The sequence below is a fragment of the Budorcas taxicolor genome, chromosome 2, assembly GCF_023091745.1.
Source record: "Budorcas taxicolor isolate Tak-1 chromosome 2, Takin1.1, whole genome shotgun sequence".
Classification (NCBI taxonomy): domain Eukaryota; kingdom Metazoa; phylum Chordata; class Mammalia; order Artiodactyla; family Bovidae; genus Budorcas; species Budorcas taxicolor.
In genome coordinates, this window is record NC_068911.1 from 134,398,674 (window position 1) to 134,417,859 (window position 19,186).

At 38.0% G+C, this 19,186-nt stretch overlaps 1 protein-coding gene across 1 annotated transcript in view; it reads right to left on the bottom strand.

The window, feature by feature from the left end:
* The window catches only part of TRAK2 (trafficking kinesin protein 2), a 45,523-nt gene that overhangs the window by 6,963 nt on the left and 19,374 nt on the right, over positions 1-19,186 (bottom strand). Inside the window, exons 4-13 of the mRNA XM_052664336.1 lie at positions 18,537-18,653; positions 10,210-10,419; positions 9,488-9,566; positions 8,433-8,563; positions 7,944-8,018; positions 6,547-6,684; positions 4,666-4,745; positions 4,167-4,361; positions 2,517-2,815; positions 686-952 (exon numbers count right to left, since the gene is read on the bottom strand). Coding sequence (XP_052520296.1) covers positions 686-952; positions 2,517-2,815; positions 4,167-4,361; positions 4,666-4,745; positions 6,547-6,684; positions 7,944-8,018; positions 8,433-8,563; positions 9,488-9,566; positions 10,210-10,419; positions 18,537-18,653 — 1,591 coding nt within the window. The remainder of the gene's footprint in view (positions 1-685; positions 953-2,516; positions 2,816-4,166; positions 4,362-4,665; positions 4,746-6,546; positions 6,685-7,943; positions 8,019-8,432; positions 8,564-9,487; positions 9,567-10,209; positions 10,420-18,536; positions 18,654-19,186) is intronic.

Genomic DNA, 19,186 nt, shown 5'->3' on the forward strand with positions numbered 1-19,186 from the left:
CTTTGGCCACCTCATGCGAAGAGTTGACTCATTGGAAAAGACTCTGATGCTGGGAGGGATTGGGGGCAGGAGGAGAAGGGGACGACAGAGGATGAGATGGCTGGATGGCATCACAGACTCGATGGATGTGAGTCTGAGTGAACTCCGGGAGTTGGTGATGGACAGGGAGGCCTGGCATGCTGCAATTCACGGGGTCGCAAAGAGTCGGACACGACTGAGCAACTGAACTGAACTGAACTGAACAACCCACACAGACATGCTCTCTGGAATTCTTCATGGTTTTTAAGAATGCAAAGATGGGATGGGGAGGGAGGTAGAGGGGATGTTCAAGTGAGAGGAGACATGGGTTAACCTATGTCTGATACATGTTGATTTTTGGTAGAAACCAACACAATACTATAAAGCAATTATCCTTCAATTGAAAAAAAAAAAAAAGTTTAAAGAGACTCTGAGTCCTAAAGGTTTGTGAACCATTGACTGAATTGCTCTCTCCTCTCTTCCTGATGTATTTATGCAGGTTGGCTAAGACATGGAGAGAATCAGAAGAGGCACTTACGCTATACATTTCTACTACCCTATTTTCAAGATGAGTACACGCCAGTAAGACTTAAGTAGAGACAGTCAGTTGACCATACAGTGATGCAGAAAGCAAAGTACTACTGGTTACAAGCTATACTCTCCTCACCTGTAACTGGACCACCAGCTGAAGTCATGGGTGGCAGGAAGATTCCTGTTACTGGCTGGGATATTGATGTTTTCTGTTCCACTTGAAGAGGTTGCTGAACCTGAAAAGTGATACCCTCCTCTTCATCTTCTTCTAAATCTGAGAGGTGATAGATGGCATCCTTGGGCAACTGGGTAAAGCCTTTAGTGATGACACCTGGTCGTGGGTCAAGAATGGTTCCTAAATTTGGTTGAGCAAGTTGCTGCCATTGATGCAGAGTTTGTGATCCTGAGTATGCAAACAAAAAAAGGAACATGTTTTAAATTTCCCACAAATATTAAATCTTGAAAGGAGCTAAAATTACGTGTGTAAAAAAGTAATGATAATAATAAAACTGCTTTTTCGGTCTTAAGATTTTGGTAAAATTTGTACATTGAAGTTCTCTGTGGAAAACTAACAAGATGCTAAAGGTATGAATAATCATCTTTTTATTTCAAAAGTTAACTTCAAAAAGGACATCTAAAGCAGGGGTGAAAAAACCAAGTCAACATGCTTAATAGGAACTGAGGCAGTGATGAGAAACTGAGGCAGTGATGAGAAGAAAGATATGTACAACGTGGGGTTGTGTTTTTCCCGGTGACAAAAATCAATATTCCTTTGTTTTGGAACTATGCTTATGAACTTTGAAATCAAAAGCTAGGCTCCTAGGTTGGAAGGCATCTTGAATTACAGTGATTTTTTGTATACTTCTCTACTGTGTTAATGTCCTTTCACCAGGATCTCAGGGAGAGTAGGGAAGCTAAGGAAATGATAAAAGGAGGACATATCCCCACTGTTTCTGTCTGCAAATTCAGGTTAATGATCATCCCAAGTGCCTGCACCAGATGCAGTTGCTACTTGTCACTGAGTCATTTAATCCTAAAAATAGCTGCAAATATCTGCACTGACCATTAATTAAACTAACATAACACCTTTGAGTTTGAGAGGTCCTTCTAGGCTATCAACTCAAAATTCTGTCTAATGCAGACTCTTTTATGGTAACAGCAGAGGATCATTTGAAGATTGTCAATATTCCATAAAACAAAGAAATCTATTTTAAATTCAAGTCCCATTTTAAGAGAGAATAGAAACTGACCTGAAATTAACAACATTTTCTAACTGAACAAAAGAAAAATACAGGCACACATACCTCTAAGTAAAAGACACTCTTTGAGTAAAGAACTCTTTCTTGAAACAAAAGGTAGAGATGAAATATTCCATCTAGATTATTTTTATTCATCTGTCATATCTCATTTATCTTATCATGAAAACTGCTATCAAGGATGTGTGCATGCATGCTAAGTCACTTCAGTCATGCGCAACTCTGTGCAACCCTATAAACTGTAGCCTGCTAGGCTCCTCTGTCCATGGGATTCTCCAGGCAAGAATACTGGAGTGGGTTGCTGTGCCCTCCTTCAGGGGACCTTCCCAACCCAGAGACTGAACCCACATCTCTTACATCTCCTGCACTGGCAGGTGGGTTCTTTTCCACTAGCACTACCTGGAAAGCCCCGCTATCAAGGATATTCCTCAGCAAAGGACAAGAAAAGATTACTTCTCCTCCCCCACATTTGTATAAAAACAACATCTGTAGAAGAGAACTGACAGCTGATGGCATGGAGAATGCAAATCTCTTCATTAATTTTCCACAAAGTTCTGCAGTGCATGGTCACATAACAGTGAAGATTTAGGGATAATAAAGATAGCTCCTGCACATAGAGCATAGAGTTTTTATAATTAAAAGAGACATGTCATTTCCAGGGGAAGGCAAAACGATAAGCAACATCACTTAGAAATGGCCCTCACTTATTACCTTCAAGGGGCTTGACAATTTGTAATTTTTCAGGCATAAAACCTCGAAGGCAACTGGCACTGCTTAGGTCTGTGATCTCTGATTGGTCGGTGTAGAGGGAGGCCAGGCTCTCTGTGGGCGTGCCACAGCCACTACCCTCTTCTTTCTGGTCAGCCAGAACTTGGATCTTCCGCTGCCATTCTTCTGCAAAGAACTGCTTCTCACTTAAGTAGTTCTGTCGCCGCAGACTCAGGCGATGAAGTGCTGTTGCCAAATCGCTCTCTGTAGAGGGTCCTGGTTGATCTGCCTTCTGGATGTTCCTATGGAAAAATCACATTCACTGACTATATCTGTGAGGGTCAGAAGCACAGCAAAGAGCTCTCCTTTCCACAATGGTGAATGTTCAAGAGACTGATCTTAAAAACATATTTTTCTTAGATAGCTGGAATACAGAAATAGTAACAAACCCAAATCTCTAATACTACATTGTAACATTTTTATAGATCATTTCAGATGACTTCAGATAGGCTATATTATGTTGTGTTTATTAAAATTTCTGTTTCACTTAATTTATGAAGCTATAGATAATGACCATTTATAAATTCAGTTTAGGTCATCAAAAAACTAAATATTATCTTATTTCATTGAATCTATAATACCATTGAGGGAAAGAGGTATCATTATTTTATGTATTACTAAGAAATTAAAAATGCTACTCATTATACTACAACACATCATTAGCTGCAAAAGATAAACAATTTCAAAAATATTAAAATGTGAAAAAATTTACTTTAGGCCATAGAATCCTCTATGAATACTGCAGACATTTAAAAGAAAACATGATTCATAAATACTGCCTGTTCATAGCTCTGCAACACAGTTTTTCACTTCTCAAGACTAAGATATTCAGAGAGATCTTACAACTGATACCAAAGGAAAGAGTAGTAAGCCAAGTTTTAGGCATTCCATGTGTGAATTCACATAGATGTTCTTGTTAGATCTTTTCCTAAGGTAACTGTGTACAATGAGGTAGTATCAACACATAAGGCTACCATGGGTACAGAATCTACCCCTAAGACCAGACAATACAATCAAAAACCCAGGGTAACGGATTCCTGCATTAGGAAAGACTTCTCTCAGGTGCCAAACATCTAATTTTCAAAAAATTCCAGTTGACTTTCCAGTAATTCTCTTTAATTTCTAGTTAAACAAAATTCAATGAACTGAGTTAATAAAAAAACAGAAACAGAAATCTCAATTTAAACAAATAGGAAATTAAGAGCAATCTAGTTTTCCTTAATAGGTATTCAAGATCATTGTTTATTGTAAAGGCACCAAAGAAGCTGAAATTATGAGCACGGGTTATGAGAAACTATCATCTAATGCTATGCATAACTGCCAATGACCAAACAGATTCAAACAAATTTGATTCTGAACACAAAGATATAGACTCAAATTTTGCCAAACCAGAGAAGAAAGAAGTAAAGAATTTTATAGTTCAATGCAAACTCCATTTTAAATAAAATTAATTAAACCTTTTCACTCCAGTGATCCGTCTAACATAATGATACAAGGCATCATTACTGAATGAGAACTGATAGTTCCTTTCAGTGTTGTCTTCAGACAGCACAGAACAATGCTGGAATTTGTGTGTGAATCCACGTTTCTTACCCTGGATCTTCCTCCAAGTTACTCTTCTGGGTTGTTTTGCCCTCTGTTGGTTCTAAGCCAGATTCAAATGGTTTTGCTGTCATGATGACACTTGAGCGGTTGGAGCCTGGGATGGGCAGAATTGGGAATGGGACAGAGCGACCCCGGGTGTCATTGGCAACCTTGACAGTGTCAAATACCCGTTTCTGTTGGGCTCTGTCAAAAAAGAAGTGTTTATTATTGCCACCACCTACCACTGGAGCACTCTAGAAAAGAGGTGTGTAAATGCAGCTCAATAAAAACAAAGCCACCCTGAAGAGCCTCTGAAGTTAGGGAGAAATTATTAGAAGATAAATTTCAGAACAAGAGAATGCTCTCACAGATGGGAGCACTATCAGGGAAGAACTGAATAGTAAGAAGATATACTACTGAATCTCATAATACTGGTCACTTTGGATTGTAGCTTCTTTTGAATTTCCATCCCAATGGTCCAGTAACAACACATGCGATCTATACTTACTTTTGTTTAAAGAGAGAAGATTCCTCATCCAAATTCAACTTCTTACGCATGGTCCCCTCAATCTCAGCTGCCAGAGATTCCTAAGAAAAGAGTTTGAGGGTACTAACAGTGATTAACTAAGAAGTCTGTTAAGAGAAATAATCGACCTTTCAATTATTTAATAGAATTCCCAGAATTCAATACTTTCAGTGTTATAGTAAAAGAAAACACAAGAAAACAGTTATAGGCTAAAATGCAGGGGAAGAAAAGAGACATTCTGGAAATGTAGCTTTTATATAAGAAATGACTACTTTTTCATCATAGATTTTTACAGGAAGCAATGGGAAAAGCCAATTATGATATATAAAAGTATTACATATACAGATACACAAAAATAAAAGGTTTGAAAGGCTATAAATCAAGATGTTAATAGTGATTCTGTGGAGGTCAGGATTTGATAGTATTTAACAATTTCTTTTTGGTTCTCTGTAGTTTTTAACTTTTCTATAATGAACATGTAAAGCTTTTACAATATAAAAATTGTTTAAAATAAAAATCAGCAATCCTCTCTTTCCCCTGGTCAAAGGTGAAGATTCAATTAGCATGGATGGTAGACTCAATGGGGCTGACAATGACTAGAACTGGAGATACTGGTGTGAACTCATGATGTTAAATATGCACATAAACATAAGATACGAATAGAAAGATAGATATACATGTGTTTATATGGGTGCATATGAACATACACATATTTCCTAGCTCTATCTGTTGAGAGGGACTGAAAGCAATAATAACTCTAGTGGCAAGGCATACCTAGCACCCAGATTTTGGATTCTAAGTATCATTCCTCACTAAAAATAACCAGAGCTCCTTGGAGAATGGCTGATCTCAGGGCTGGGCCAGGGAAAGGGCAAGAGGAGCCTGCAGGAGATCCTGCTGACCACATCTGGGACAATTTAAGTATTAAAATAAAAAAGAGTAATAATGGCTTATAATCCATTGATTAAAATAGGAATTCATGGGTCTATACTGCATAACCTAAATGAACAAATGAATAAATAAATGAGACAGAAAAGTTCTAACTGACAAAAGAATGCCAATTTTAAAAAGCTGAAAAAAAATGATGGAACGAAAAACTCACCATTTGGCAACCATCATAGTAATAACTGAGTCAGATACATCCCCATTAATGGGTGCTAAAACTAGTGGGTAAAGCTTGATGGGGAACATAATATTTAAACAGTATCAAAGTATCACCCCAAAATAGTTATTTTGATCACTTGGTTAAGGTAGCATCTGACAATTTTCATCACTGCAAAGTTAATTAGTAATGTTAATTCAATTAACTAGTAATTAATTAACAATGACTAACTTTACAGTGAAAAAAACTGGCAGATATTACCTTAACCAAGGGATCAAAGTTAATTAACATCATCAGTAATGGGAAAAAAAGACAGCGTGTGCCTCCCAATACAATGCACTGAGGAGAACATGGCATTATTTCTGCTGAAAATGCATTACCTAAATCTAATTGTGGGGAAACAACAGACAAATCAAAACTGAAGACATTCTACAAAGGTCATAAATGACAAAACAAAGACAGAAGAACTGTCCCAGACTGTAACAACCCAATGCAATGTATCCTTCAAAGGACATTGTTGGGACAATTGATGAAATTTAAATGGGCTCTGTGGATGAGACAGTGATAGTATTGTATCAATGGCAATATCCTGGAGTTGATGGTTGTATGTAGTTAGGTAGGAGAATGTCCTTGAGAGGGTCCTTTTTTTTAATACATACACATTGACGTATTAAGCGGTAATGGGGTTACCTACAACTCTGTTACTCTCAAGGACCATCAAATCTTACGCAAGTTTCCTTAAATACATCTCAGTCCCTTACCCCAGAGAAAACTCCATATGGCTGAGAGAAGTAGAGATGAGCTGCAGGGCTAGATCTACTGCGAAGTTCCTTTATTTCTTCTTGAGATTCATGTAGCATTCCCAGACACTCCATATTCCTGTCTTGTAACTCATGCAGCTGAAAGATTGGAGGGTGATTAGTGTACCTTATTATATTCCAAAGTGACAATAGGAAAAAAAAAATTGAGATAAGTTTAAATTTTATCCAGAGGACCAACTTTATGAATTTAAATTTTCTACAAAGACTCTGAAACAGCCTAAGCAAGGAAAGTATATATATTTCCAGCTGCCAGATTTAGAGGTGTCTTGGCCGGAATTATATATAAACATGATTTCGTAAAAATGTGAAAAGTAACTGAGACAACCATAGCTGTCAATTCAGTATTTAATGCTTATTAAAAAAAAAAAAACTTGTAGAGGAAGTATAATAGCTATGGTCAAGTTAGTTTAGCACAACATTAGATATGTGTATTTTTAAACATCTCTCTGAATTTTGCAAATGGCAAGATCAAGTCTATCAAGTCTATAAGAGGTCAGGGTGCAGGTTTCCCTGGTAGCCCAGCAGTTAAGAATTCACCTGCCAATGCTGGGACAGTGGGTTCAATCCCTGGGCCAAAAAGATCCCACATGCCATGGAGCAACTAAGCCCATGTGCCATAACTACTGAGCCCAAGCTCTAGAGCCCATGAGTTGCAACTACTGAAGCCCATGCTCCATAACAAGAGAAGCCAACCACAATGAGAAGCACGCAACAGCAATTAGAAAGTAGGTCCTGCTCACTGCAAGTAGAGAAAAGCCCATAAACAGCAATGAAGACTCACCACAGCCAAAATAAATAAATAAATAAAATCTTAAAAAAAAAAAAAAAAAGATGTCAGGGTACTTAATCGACATAAAACAGGTAGTTTCTTCTCCCTTGTTTCAGAAACTTTCTTTTATAGTTAGAATACATAAGCATGTTAAAACAGTACATAAGTTTCAGAGTACATTTCAACTTCAAAAATTTCTTCAAGTGTATGTATTATGTGGACTAGATGATCAGCATCACTAGGGCTAGAGGTGCTCATTAAAAACAGAGATTGCCTTATTTTAAAAACTGCTGGGTTAGTTAACAGAGACCTGTAAAGGGGTCATACATTCCTAAAAAATCTTATAATCTCAAGGTTTCCCTGCTAAGAAAGATGTTGTCACGTTATTATTAGTTTTAGAGACAGAATTTTTAAAAAGCTTTATTTTGTAGATCTCATAATAGCATTTTAATCTTCTGTGGTTATTTCAAACCTGGTAATCATCTTTAACCATTCTTATTCACAAAGAAGAAAGAAACTATTCATTCCTCTCACCCATATTACACAAGATAAAGGAAGATCTCATTACCTCCATCGTCAATTGTCTTTGGGCATCTTTGGAAGCTTGGAGGTGAAGTCTCAGTTCTTCCTTCTCAATCACATGCTAACAACATATTAAAAGAGACATATGAAGCCTTCCCACATAAAATAGAGGTTACTCTCTTTTTAAGACATCTGGAGAATGTTTTCCAGGGGACAGTCTAGAGGAATAGCAAAAGCTAACCTTTCAAAAGCCAAACAATAGCAATAAAATGGGCAGAATACAAAATCTATCAAGGTGTTTAAAGGACAAAGAGCATGAGTCAGTAGTTCATATCACAACTTTCTGAGGAAAAGAGAATTCCATTTAATGGCAAGAAATAATGATTTGAAAGTAGTTATTTCATGACAGAAGACTAAAACAGCAGTCAGAAAGACTACAGCACTGTAAAAAGGCAGGGACTATGTTTATTTTGGTTAGCACTTAACAGTGCATAAGTCAGTGCTTAACAAACATCTGTTGAATGAATTAACCTACTTCTTTAAGTTTGTGCTGAAGATCTACAATCTGAGACAAGAGAGAGGAAATCTCTTCTTGGTATCGAATCAGTTCATCACTCTTCCCAGACAATTCTTCAGTCATTCTGGACATTTGAGCATTGGTTTCACCTGGAAAACAAAAATTTAAAAATTAACATAAACATAGGACATTAAACTATGGCCTGTGGGCCAAATCCTGTTTTGTAACAAGCATTGGGCTATCATGAATTGATTTTTCTTTAACATAAACTTAAAGTAATAAACCTGAATAACCCAACAGAGAAAACTGAAGGTTCTTCTGAAATAGACAAATGCTGGGAATTTAATAAGAGGCACTGAAGCCAAAAAGAGATAACTTGCAAAGGCAAACAAGCTAAAGATTTTGCCTCTGTCTTTTTCTTTATGAAGGATAAAGCTGAAAAAAGATAAGTGAATTATATATGTTTGCAAGTGCTGAGACACTATGTTTTTGAATAATCGTCAGGGATATAAATAAGATCCCCAAAGAAATGAAAATCAAACTTAACATATATAACAAAGGCTATATACATTTATAGAGAGATTCAAACTTTTTCTCTAGTAAAGCTGATCTTTTTCCAACTGATTTACTTTTTTTAGGTAATAATACATGAAAGCAAAATATATTCCTTTATAGAAACACAGTTCGCATTTAGCAAGTACTCACTGAACGTTATATTTTACACCATCATTTAAGCTCTAGTTGTGCTACTAATTGGTTTCCTGACTTTGGCAATCATATTCTCTACAGGACTATTTCTGCACCAGCAACATAAGAGTTTTGGTTCCTTTCATTTTAATATGCTGTAACAGGCAGAAATATAGGTCTTTATTTAATGATGACATATTTCTTAAAAATACAAATGGAACTTTATTTAGAGTTGTGGGCTCAATGTTATATTTCAAGATTTTCAGTAACTATTTAAGTTGTTTCTTGACATGCTTTTATTGAAATCATTGATCTAATTTCTGAGTTACTGATACCCTACCAAAGAATAACCCAGAGGCTATAAAACAGAACACATTAATACTTACGAAGTTCTTTAACACAATCACTGACAAGCTGTTGTTCTTTCTCTTCATAGGTAATAGTTTCTGTCTTTATGTGACAAGCCTTCAAGGGAAAAAAAATCAGTATGTGATAATATCTTCTAATGATTTTCTAGTATTAACTAAAGAAAACTTTTAATACTAATTTAAGATAAAAGTTCATCACTTGCAAAGGAAAACAAAAACTCATAAAGCTTTATCTATCACAAAATAAAGACTATGGAATAGGACATGACAAACATTTCCCCCTTATTCTTTACAGGGCCTTTGCACATCTCCACCTCCAGCCCCTGCTCTCCATCATATATCTCTGATAGGCTAATCCTCAGCCTCAACTAAAATGTCACTTGTTTAAGTAGCACTGCTTTGATCCATTCTCTGACCCTCCCCCATTATATAAGCTCATGAAACATTTTCCAATACAGTTCTTACCTTGGGTGTTATGATTTAGCTATTTGTGTAAACTCTACAACATATATATTGTATGCTGTGGTTTCCCCTCTTTCACCTGTCAGCTTGCTATTCATTTTTCAGTGGGCTCTAAGTAACAGTGGAAGGTAATCAATCACCTGTGTCTTAGCTGCCACCCACCCCACCCCCACTGGAATGTCAATAGCAAGTCCTTAGTTATGCCATATTTCACCCCAATACTACCTAAACTTTATAGCCTTTAAGGTCAAGGAGAGTGAGAAATAATTTGACTGTGCCTTGGATCGAAGAAGCATATTCTCTTCTTCCAGTTCCTTGAGCTTTTCCTGCAGCATGTCCAATTGCAGCAAACCTTGAGATAAGCTAAAGGACTCATTGAAGCGAAGAGGTGTAGAGCAGCTGGAATCAGTTTCACTCTCTTCAGAAGCAATGGAGACAATTCGAAGCAACTCATCTTTCTTGGACAGCTCATGCTGCAGTTGATTAACCTGCACATCAAAAGGGCTTGATTTACAAGACAGTCTTTATTTTACATTATTTACAAGTAATATACCTTCTAATTCATGGGGCACTATTTCTCACCATAAAACAAAATCATAAAATCAACTTCTAGGTTCTATTGATTAAAGTAATAAGAGCTAAAAAGAGAGTCAAAAACCTCATATATTTCCTGAGCTATAATTTCAGAGCACTAACTCAATGAACATAGTTTTTTCTATAGTAGGTGAAAAGAAAGGTCAATTTCCATATTCAATATAATAGGAATATAGGAGGAAATTTCACATAAGGTGACATATTCAGGGTTCAAAACAAAACAAAAGAGACCTCAAAATATCAGAATAGAGCCTTACTTCAAATTCTCATTCTAAAGGTTTTCATTATTTTTCCCATAATTTCCATTTATTTATTTAATTATTACTTTAAAATATTGTATTGGTTTTGCCACACGTTGACATGAATCTGCCATGGGGTTACATGTGTTCCCCATCCTGAGCCCCCCTCCCACCTCCCTCCCCATCCCATTCCTCTGGGTCATCCCAGTGCACCAGCCCCAAGCATCCTGTATCATGCATAGAACCTGGACTGGCAATTTCTTTCACATATGATAATATACATGTTTCAAGGCCATTCTCACAAATCATCCCACCCTCGCCCTCTCCCACAGAGTCCCAAAGACTGTTCTATACATCTGTGTCTCTTTTGCTGTCTTGCATACAGGGTTATTGTTACCATCTTTCTAAATTCCATATATATGCGTTACTATACTGTATTGGTGTTTTTCTTTCTGGCTTACTTCACTCTGTATAATAGGCTCCAGTTTCATCCACCTCATTAGAACGGATTCAAATGTATTCTTTTTAATGGCTGAATAATACCCCATTGTGTATATGGACCACAGCTCTCTTATCCATTCATCTGCTGATGGACATCTAGGTTGCTTCCATGTCCTGGCTATTATAAACAGTGTTGCGATGAACATTGGGGTACACGTGTCTCTTTCAATTCTGGTTTCCTCGGTGTGTATGCCCAGCAGCGGGATTGCTGGGTCATATGGCAGTTCTATTTCCAGGTTTTTAAGGAATCTCCTGTTCTCCACAGTGGCTGTACTAGTTTGCATTCTCACCAACAGTGGAAGAGGGTTCCCTTTTCTCCACACCCTCTCCAGCATTTATTGCTTGTAGACTTTTGGATAGCAGCCATTCTGACTGGCATGAAATGGTACCTCACTGTGGTTTCGATTTGCATTTCTCTAATAATGAATGATGTTGATTGAGCATCTTTTCCTGTGTTTGTTAGCCATCTGTATGTCTTCTTTGGAGAAATACCTGTTTAGTTCTTTGCCCCAGTTTTTGATTGGGTCATTTATTTTTCTGGAATTCAGCTGCAGGAGTTGCTTGTATATTTTTGAGATTAATTCTTTGTCAGTTGCTTCATTTGCTATTATTTTCTCCCATTCTGAAGGCTGTCTTTTCACTTTGCTTATAGTTTCCTTTGTTGTGCAGAAGCTTTTAATTTTAATTAGGTCCCATTTGTTTATTTTTGCTTTTATTTCCAATATTCTGGGAGGTGGGTCATAGAGGATCCTGCTGTGATTTATGTCAGAGAGTGTTTTGCCTATGTTCTCCTCTAGGAGTCTTATAGTTTCTGGTCTTATGTTTAGATCTTTAATCCATTTTGAGTTTATTTTTTGTGTATGGTGTTAGAAAGTGTTCTAGATTCATTCTTTTACAAGTGGTTGACCAGTTTTCCCAGCACCACTTGTTAAAGAGATTGTCTTTTCTCCATTGTATATTCTTGCCTCCTTTGTCAAAGATAAGGTGTCCATAGGTGCGTGGATTTATCTCTGGGCTTTCTATTTTGTTCCATGGATCTCTATTTCTGTCTTTGTGCCAGTACCATACTATCTTGATGATTGTGGCTTTGTAGTAGAGGCTGAAGTCAGGCAGGTTGTTTCCTCCAGTTCCATTCTTCTTTCTCAAGATTGCTTTGGCTATTTGAGGTTTTTTGTATTTCCATACAAATTGTGAAATTATTTGTTCTAGCTCTGTAAAAAATACCATTGGTAGCTTGATAGGGAGTGCATTGAATCTATAGATTGCTTTGGGTAGTATACTCATTTTCACTATATTGATTCTTCTGATCCATCAACACAGTATATTTCTCCATCTATTAGTGTCCTCTTTGATTTCTTTCACCAGTGTTTTACAGTTTTCTATACATAGGTCTTTTGTTTCTTTAGGTAGATATATTCCGAAGTATTTTATCCTTTTCATCGCAATGGTGAATGGAATTGTTTCCTTAATTTCTCTATTTTCTCATTATTAGTGTATAGGAATGCAAGGTATTTCTGTGTGTTGATTTTATATCCTGCTACTTTACTATAGTCATTGATTAGCTCTAGTAATTTTCTGGTGGAGTCTTTAGGGTTTTCTATGTAGAGGATCATGTCATCTGCAAACAGTGAGAGTTTTACTTCTTCTTTTCCCATTTGGATTCCTTTTATTTCTTTTTCTGCTCTGATTGCTGTGGTCAAAACTTCCAAAACTATGTTGAATAGTAGTGGTGAGAGTGGGCACTCTTGTCTTGTTCCTGACTTTAGGGGAAATGTTTTCAGTTTTTCACCATTGAGGATAATGTTTGCTGTGGGTTTGTCATATGTAGCTTTTATTATGTTGAGGTATGTTCCTTCTATTCCTGCTTTCCGGAGGGTTTTTATCACAAATGGTAGTTGAATTTTGTCAAAGGCTTTCTCTGCATCTATTGAGATAATCATATGGCTTTTATTTTTCAGTTTGTTAATGTGGTGTATTACATTGATTGGTTATTGAAGAATCCTTGCATCCCTGGGATAAAGCCCACTTGGTCATGAGGTATGATCTTTTTAATGTGCTGTTGGATTCTGATTGCTAGAATTTTGTTAAGGATTTTTGCATCTATGCTCATCAGTGATATTGGCCTGTAGTTTTCTTTTTTTGTGGCATCTTTGTCAAGTTTTGGTATTAGGGTGATGGTGGCCTCATAGAATGCATTTGGAAGTTTACCTTCCTCTGCAATTTTCTGGAAGAGTTTGAGTAGGATAGGTGTTAGCTCTTCTCTAAATTTTTGGTAGAATTCAGCTGTGAAGCCATCTGGACCTGGGCTTTTCTTTGCTGGAAGATTTCTGATTACAGTTTTATTTCCATGCTTGTGATGGGTCTGTGAAGATTTTGTATTTCTTCCTGGTTCAGTTTTGGAAAGTTGTACTTTTCTAAGATTTTGTCCATTTATTCCAAGTTGTCCATTTTATTGGCATATAATTGCTGATAGTAGTCTCTCATGATTCTTTGTATTTCTGTGTTGTCTGTTGTGATCTCTCCATTTTCATTTCTAATTTTATTGATTTGATTTTTCTCCCTTTGTTTCTTGATGAGTCTGGCTAATGGTTTGTCAATTTTATTTATCCTCTCAAAGAACCAGCTTTTGGCTTTGTTGATTTTTTGCTATGGTCTCTTTTCTTTCTTTTGCATTATTTCTGCCTTAATTTTAAAGATTTCTTTCTTTCTACTAACCCTGGGGTTCTTCGTTTCTTCCTTTTCTAGTTGCTTTAGGTGTAGAGTTAGGTTATTTATTTGACTTTTTTCTTGTTTCTTGAGGTATGCCTGTATTGCTATGAACCTTCCCCTTAGCACTGCTTTTAGTGTCCCACAGGTTTGGGGTTGTTGTGTTTTCATTTTCATTCATTTCTATGCATATTTTGATTTCTTTCTTGATTTCTTTTGTGATTTGTTGGTTATTCAGCAGTGTGTTGTTCAGCCTCCATATGTTGAAATTTTTAATAGTTTTTCTCCTGTAATTGAGATCTAATCTTACTGCATTGTGGTCAGAAAAGATGCTTGAATGATTTCAATTTTTTTTCAATTTACCAACGCTAGATTTATGGCCCAGGATGTGATCTACCCTGGAGAAGGTTCCATGTGCGCTTGAGAAAAAGGTGAAATTCATTGTTTGGGGTGAAATGTCCTATAGATATCAATTAGGTCTAACTAGTCTATTGTCCTTTAAAGTTTGTGTTTCCTTGTTAATTTTCTGTTTAGTTGATCTATCCATAGGTGTGAGTGGGGTATTAAAGTCTCCCACTATTATTGTGTTATTGTTTATTTCCCCCTTCATACTTGTTAGCATTTGTCTTACATATTGCGCTGTTCCTATGTTGGGAGCATATATATTTATAACTATTATATCTTCTTCTTGGATTGATCCTTTGATCATTATGTAGTGTCCTTCTTTGTATCTTTTCACAGACTTTGTTTTAAAGTCTATTTAATCTGATATGAGTATTGCTACTCCTGCTTTCTTTTGGTCTCTATTTGCATGGAATATCTTTTCCAGCCCTTCACTTTCAGTCTGTATGTGTCCCTTGTTTTGAGGTGGGTCTCTTCTAGACAACATATGTAGGGGTCTTGTTTTTGTATCCATTCAGCCAGTCTTTTTCTTTTGGTTGGGGCATTCAACCTATTTACATTTAAGGTAATTATTGATAAGTATGATCCCGTTGATTTACTTTATTGTTTTTGGTTTGAGTTTATACACCCTTTCTGTGTTTCCTGTCTAGAGAAGACCCTTTAGCATTTGTTGGAGAGCTGGTTTGGTGGTGCTGAATTCTCTCAGATTTTGCTTGTCTGTAAAGCTTTCGATTTCTCCTTCATATTTGAATGAGATCCTTGCCTGGGTACAGTAATCTGGGCTGTAGGTTATTTTCTTTCATCACTTTAAGTATGTCCTGCCATTCCCTCCTGGCCTGAAGAATTTCTATTGAAAGATCAGCTGTTATCCTTATGGGAATCCCCTTGTGTGTTATTTGTTGTTTTTCCCTTGCTGCTTTTAATATTTCTTCTTTGGGTTTGATCTTTGTTCATTTGATTAATAATATGTCTTGGGGTGTTTCGCCTTGGGTTTATCCTGTTTGGGACTTTCTGGGTTTCTTGGACTTCGGTGATTATTTCCTCCCCCATTTTAGGGAAGTTTTCAACTATTATCTCCTCAAGTATTTTCTCATGGTCTTTCTTTTCATATTCTTCTTCTGGGACTCCTATGATTCGAATGTTGGGGCATTTAACATTGTCCCAGAGGTTTGTGAGATTGTCCTCATTTCTTTTGTTTTTCTTTTTTCCTCTCTGTTTCATTTATTTCTACCATTCTATCTTCTATCTCACTTACACTATCTTCTGCCTCCATTATTCTACTGTTGGTTCCCTCCAGAGTGTTTTTGATTGCATTATTCATTATATATTGACTTTTTTATTTCTTCTAGGTCCTTATTAAACCTTTCTTGCATCTTCTCAGTCCTTGTCTCTAGGCTATTTATCTGTAATTCCATTTTGTTTTCAAGATTTTGGATCATTTTCATTATCATTATTTGGAATTCTTTATCAGTAGATCCCCTATCTCTTCCTCTTTTGTTTGGTTTGGTGGGCATTTATCCCATTCCTTTACCTGCTGGGTATTTCTCTGCTTCTTCATCTTGTTTATATTGCTGTGTTTGGGGTGGCCTTTCTGAATTCTGGCAGTTACGGAGTTCTGTTTATTGTGGAGTTTCCTCGCTGTGGGTGGGGTTCAACGGGTGGCTTGTCAAGGTTTCCTGGTTAGGGAAGCTAGTGTGGGTGTTCTGGTGGGTGCAGCTGGATTTCTTCTCTCTGGAGTGCAATGAAGTGTCCAGTAATGAGTTATGAGATGTCAATGGGTTTGGAGTGACTTTGGGCAGCCTGTATATTGAAGCTCAGGGCTATGTTCCTGTGTTGCTGGAGAATTTGTGTGGTATGTCTTGCTCTGGAACTTGTTGGCCCTTGGGTGGTGCTTGGTTTCAGTGTAGGTATGGAGGCGTTTGATGAGCTCCTATCGATCAATGTTCCCTGGAGTCAGGAGTTCTCTGGTATTCTCAGGATTTGGACTTAAGCCTCCTGCTTCTGTTTTTCAGTTTTATTCTTACAGCAGGCTCAAGACTTCTCCATCTGTCACTTTCAAGGCGGTTCCCTCTGTTTTAGCTTCTTCTGTTTGCTGGTCTCTTCAGTGTCTAACTTCCGCCCTGACACAAGGGGGCGGTGGTGGACACTTTTTAGGCTCCCTTGTTCAGTTGTGCTGTAGGGAGGGAGGAACACTGCAAACAAATAACGCTGGCGCATGCTCGCAGTGTCTCGGCCACACTGGGTTTGCCCCTGCTCACGGCGTGTGTGCTTTCCCTGTCTACATTGCTTAGGCTCTAGGTTGCTCTGCCAGGAACTGTCTGAGGCCGGTCCTGGGTTGTATGCACTTCCCAGGTCTAAGCCGCTCAGGTTCAGGTACTCAGGTACTCCTCAAAGGTGCAGACTCGGTTGGGCCTGCATTTTGTGCCCTTCCCAGGTCTGAGCAGCTCAGGTGACCAGGTGTTTGGTGAGTGCGGTTGCTGTAACTTATCACCTCCCCCGTCCCTGCTGCTCGGTTTTCTGGGTGTACAACTGACGCACCTTCTCAGGCAGATGTCGACCATCCAGAATCCAAAGAAGTCTTGGTTAGCAAAGAAGCCTGCTTGCAGTTTGGTATAGGATGCCTCTCTGTGTCTGCTATTGCCCCCTTCCGGCTCTGGCTGCCCTCGCCCTGTAGCTCTGCTCAGTCCTTTGTTCTGTGAGTGGGCCTGGCAGTGTCTTAGGTTAGGGCTTTTCACGTAGCTCTAGTCAGTCCTTTGTTCTGTGAGCGGGTCTGGCGGTGTCTTAGGTTAGGGCTTTCCGCGGGTTAGCTATCCACAGTCTGGTTTACAATCTCATGTTAGTTCCCTCAGATTGCCCTTGGGGCATTCAGGCCTGGTCCTTACGCTAAGCAATGCAGCCCACACCCCCCTCCCCAGCCCCCGCTTGCTAGTGGCAGATGCGGGGGTCTGCGCTGCTTCTCTGCTGAGAGTTACCGTTGGGCACAGAATCTGTGGGTTTAATTATTTATTTTTCCTCCAGGTTATGTTGCCCTCTGAGGTTCCAAGGCTCGCCACAGACTCGCCAGTGAGAGTGTTTCCTGGTTTTGGGAAACTTCTCTCTTTTTTAAGACTCCCTTCCCGGGACGGATCTCTGAACCTACCTCTTTTGTCTCTCTTTTTATCTTTTATATTTTTTCCTACCTCCTTTTGAAGACAATGGGCTGCTTTTTTGGGTGCCTGATGTCCTCTGCCAGCATTCAGAAGTTATTTTGTGGAATTTATTCAGCGTTCAAATGTTCTTTTGATGAATTTGTGGGGGAGAAAGTGGTCTCCCCGTCCTATTCCTCCACCATCTTCCAACCACCTCTAAAGGTTTGTATTTTTATGCTGTGTAACTCTATATGACTTACCAACTTTAATTCTAGGGAATTAGTAGTTTAAATTCAAAGGCTTGACTGTTACTAAACACGATGTGTTTATATAAAATGTAAATGAAACTAGATAACAAATTAAATTTTTTTTTCCTTTTCTTGTTTGGGTTTTTGAATAAAGATACTTTCTTTGGGTTCTATTACTTTGGGGTGTATTTTAAAACATTAAGATAAGATAACACAAAAAGTCTACACGAAGGAGTAAGGATGAAGTGTTAGAATTTGCAACCCAATGGTCTATACAGTCCATGGAATTCTCCAGGGCAGAATATTGGAGCTGGTAGTCTTTCCCTTCTACAGGGGATCTTCTCAACCCAGGGGTCGACCCCAGGTCTCTTGCATTGCAGGTGGATTCTTTACCAGTTGAGCCACAAGGGAAGCCCCAAAATACTGGAATAGGTAGCTTATCCCTTGTCCAGTTGGTCTTCCTGACCCAGGAATTGAACCAGGGTGTCCTGCATTGCAGGCAGATTCTTTACCAACTGAGCTATCAGGGAAGCCATTAGAATCTAAATAGGATGCCACAAGTACTGTAGGTACTCAATATAGACTTTATATTGACTAAGGTAGAGTCACATGAGTACTCCTCTGTACATTAACATTTAATTTCTCTACTGGTTAGTTCAATGGATACCAACAGTTAATACCGTGCTCTGTCTACCTACTGTCATCATTTCAGGGACACCAGGAAAATAAATTCTCCATTTCCCAAATCTAACTGTTTCATGCTGCAAATACTTGATCCAAGACATACTTGATCAAAGGCTTGTCCCAGTTGCTCCTCCAGGGTTTCATTCTGCTCAGACAAGGCATGGTTCCTCTTTAAGAGAGCCTGTCCAATTCGAGCAGCTAGCTCCAGATCACGATCCCTCTGTTAAAACACCAAATACATCTCTTGAGTACAGACAAAATTAAGTAGTAGTTTAGAAATCCTGCAGTCATTAAAAGCAATGTCCTAGAAAGCATTAAGGTCCATTTTAATGCCCAGACATACAAACGAATACAGGGCCTGACACACAAATGGTGCTTAAAATATGTGGTCAAATGGATGACCACCATAGTTATAAATGCAAGAGAGTATTTCTTAATATTAAGTGAGATTTATTGATCATCCTATTAATCAGGATACAGCAACTCTATCTTTAAACTTATGACTTTGGAAACTTAGAAAACTAATATAGTCTTTAAAAATGAGGACAGGGCCTGACCCACAGTAAAAGCCCAATAAATGTTTGTTGAATACATTTGTCTTTGAGCAGGGTAATGATACAGTAGGCATGTTGAAAATCAAGGCAAAGCTTGTATGCATTCAGAGCCAGAGGCTCAGAAGAAAGCATAATCAAGAAGCCTATTGTCAACTGGTATAAGATCATGATATGAAATAAAATAGGGGATATAACAGAT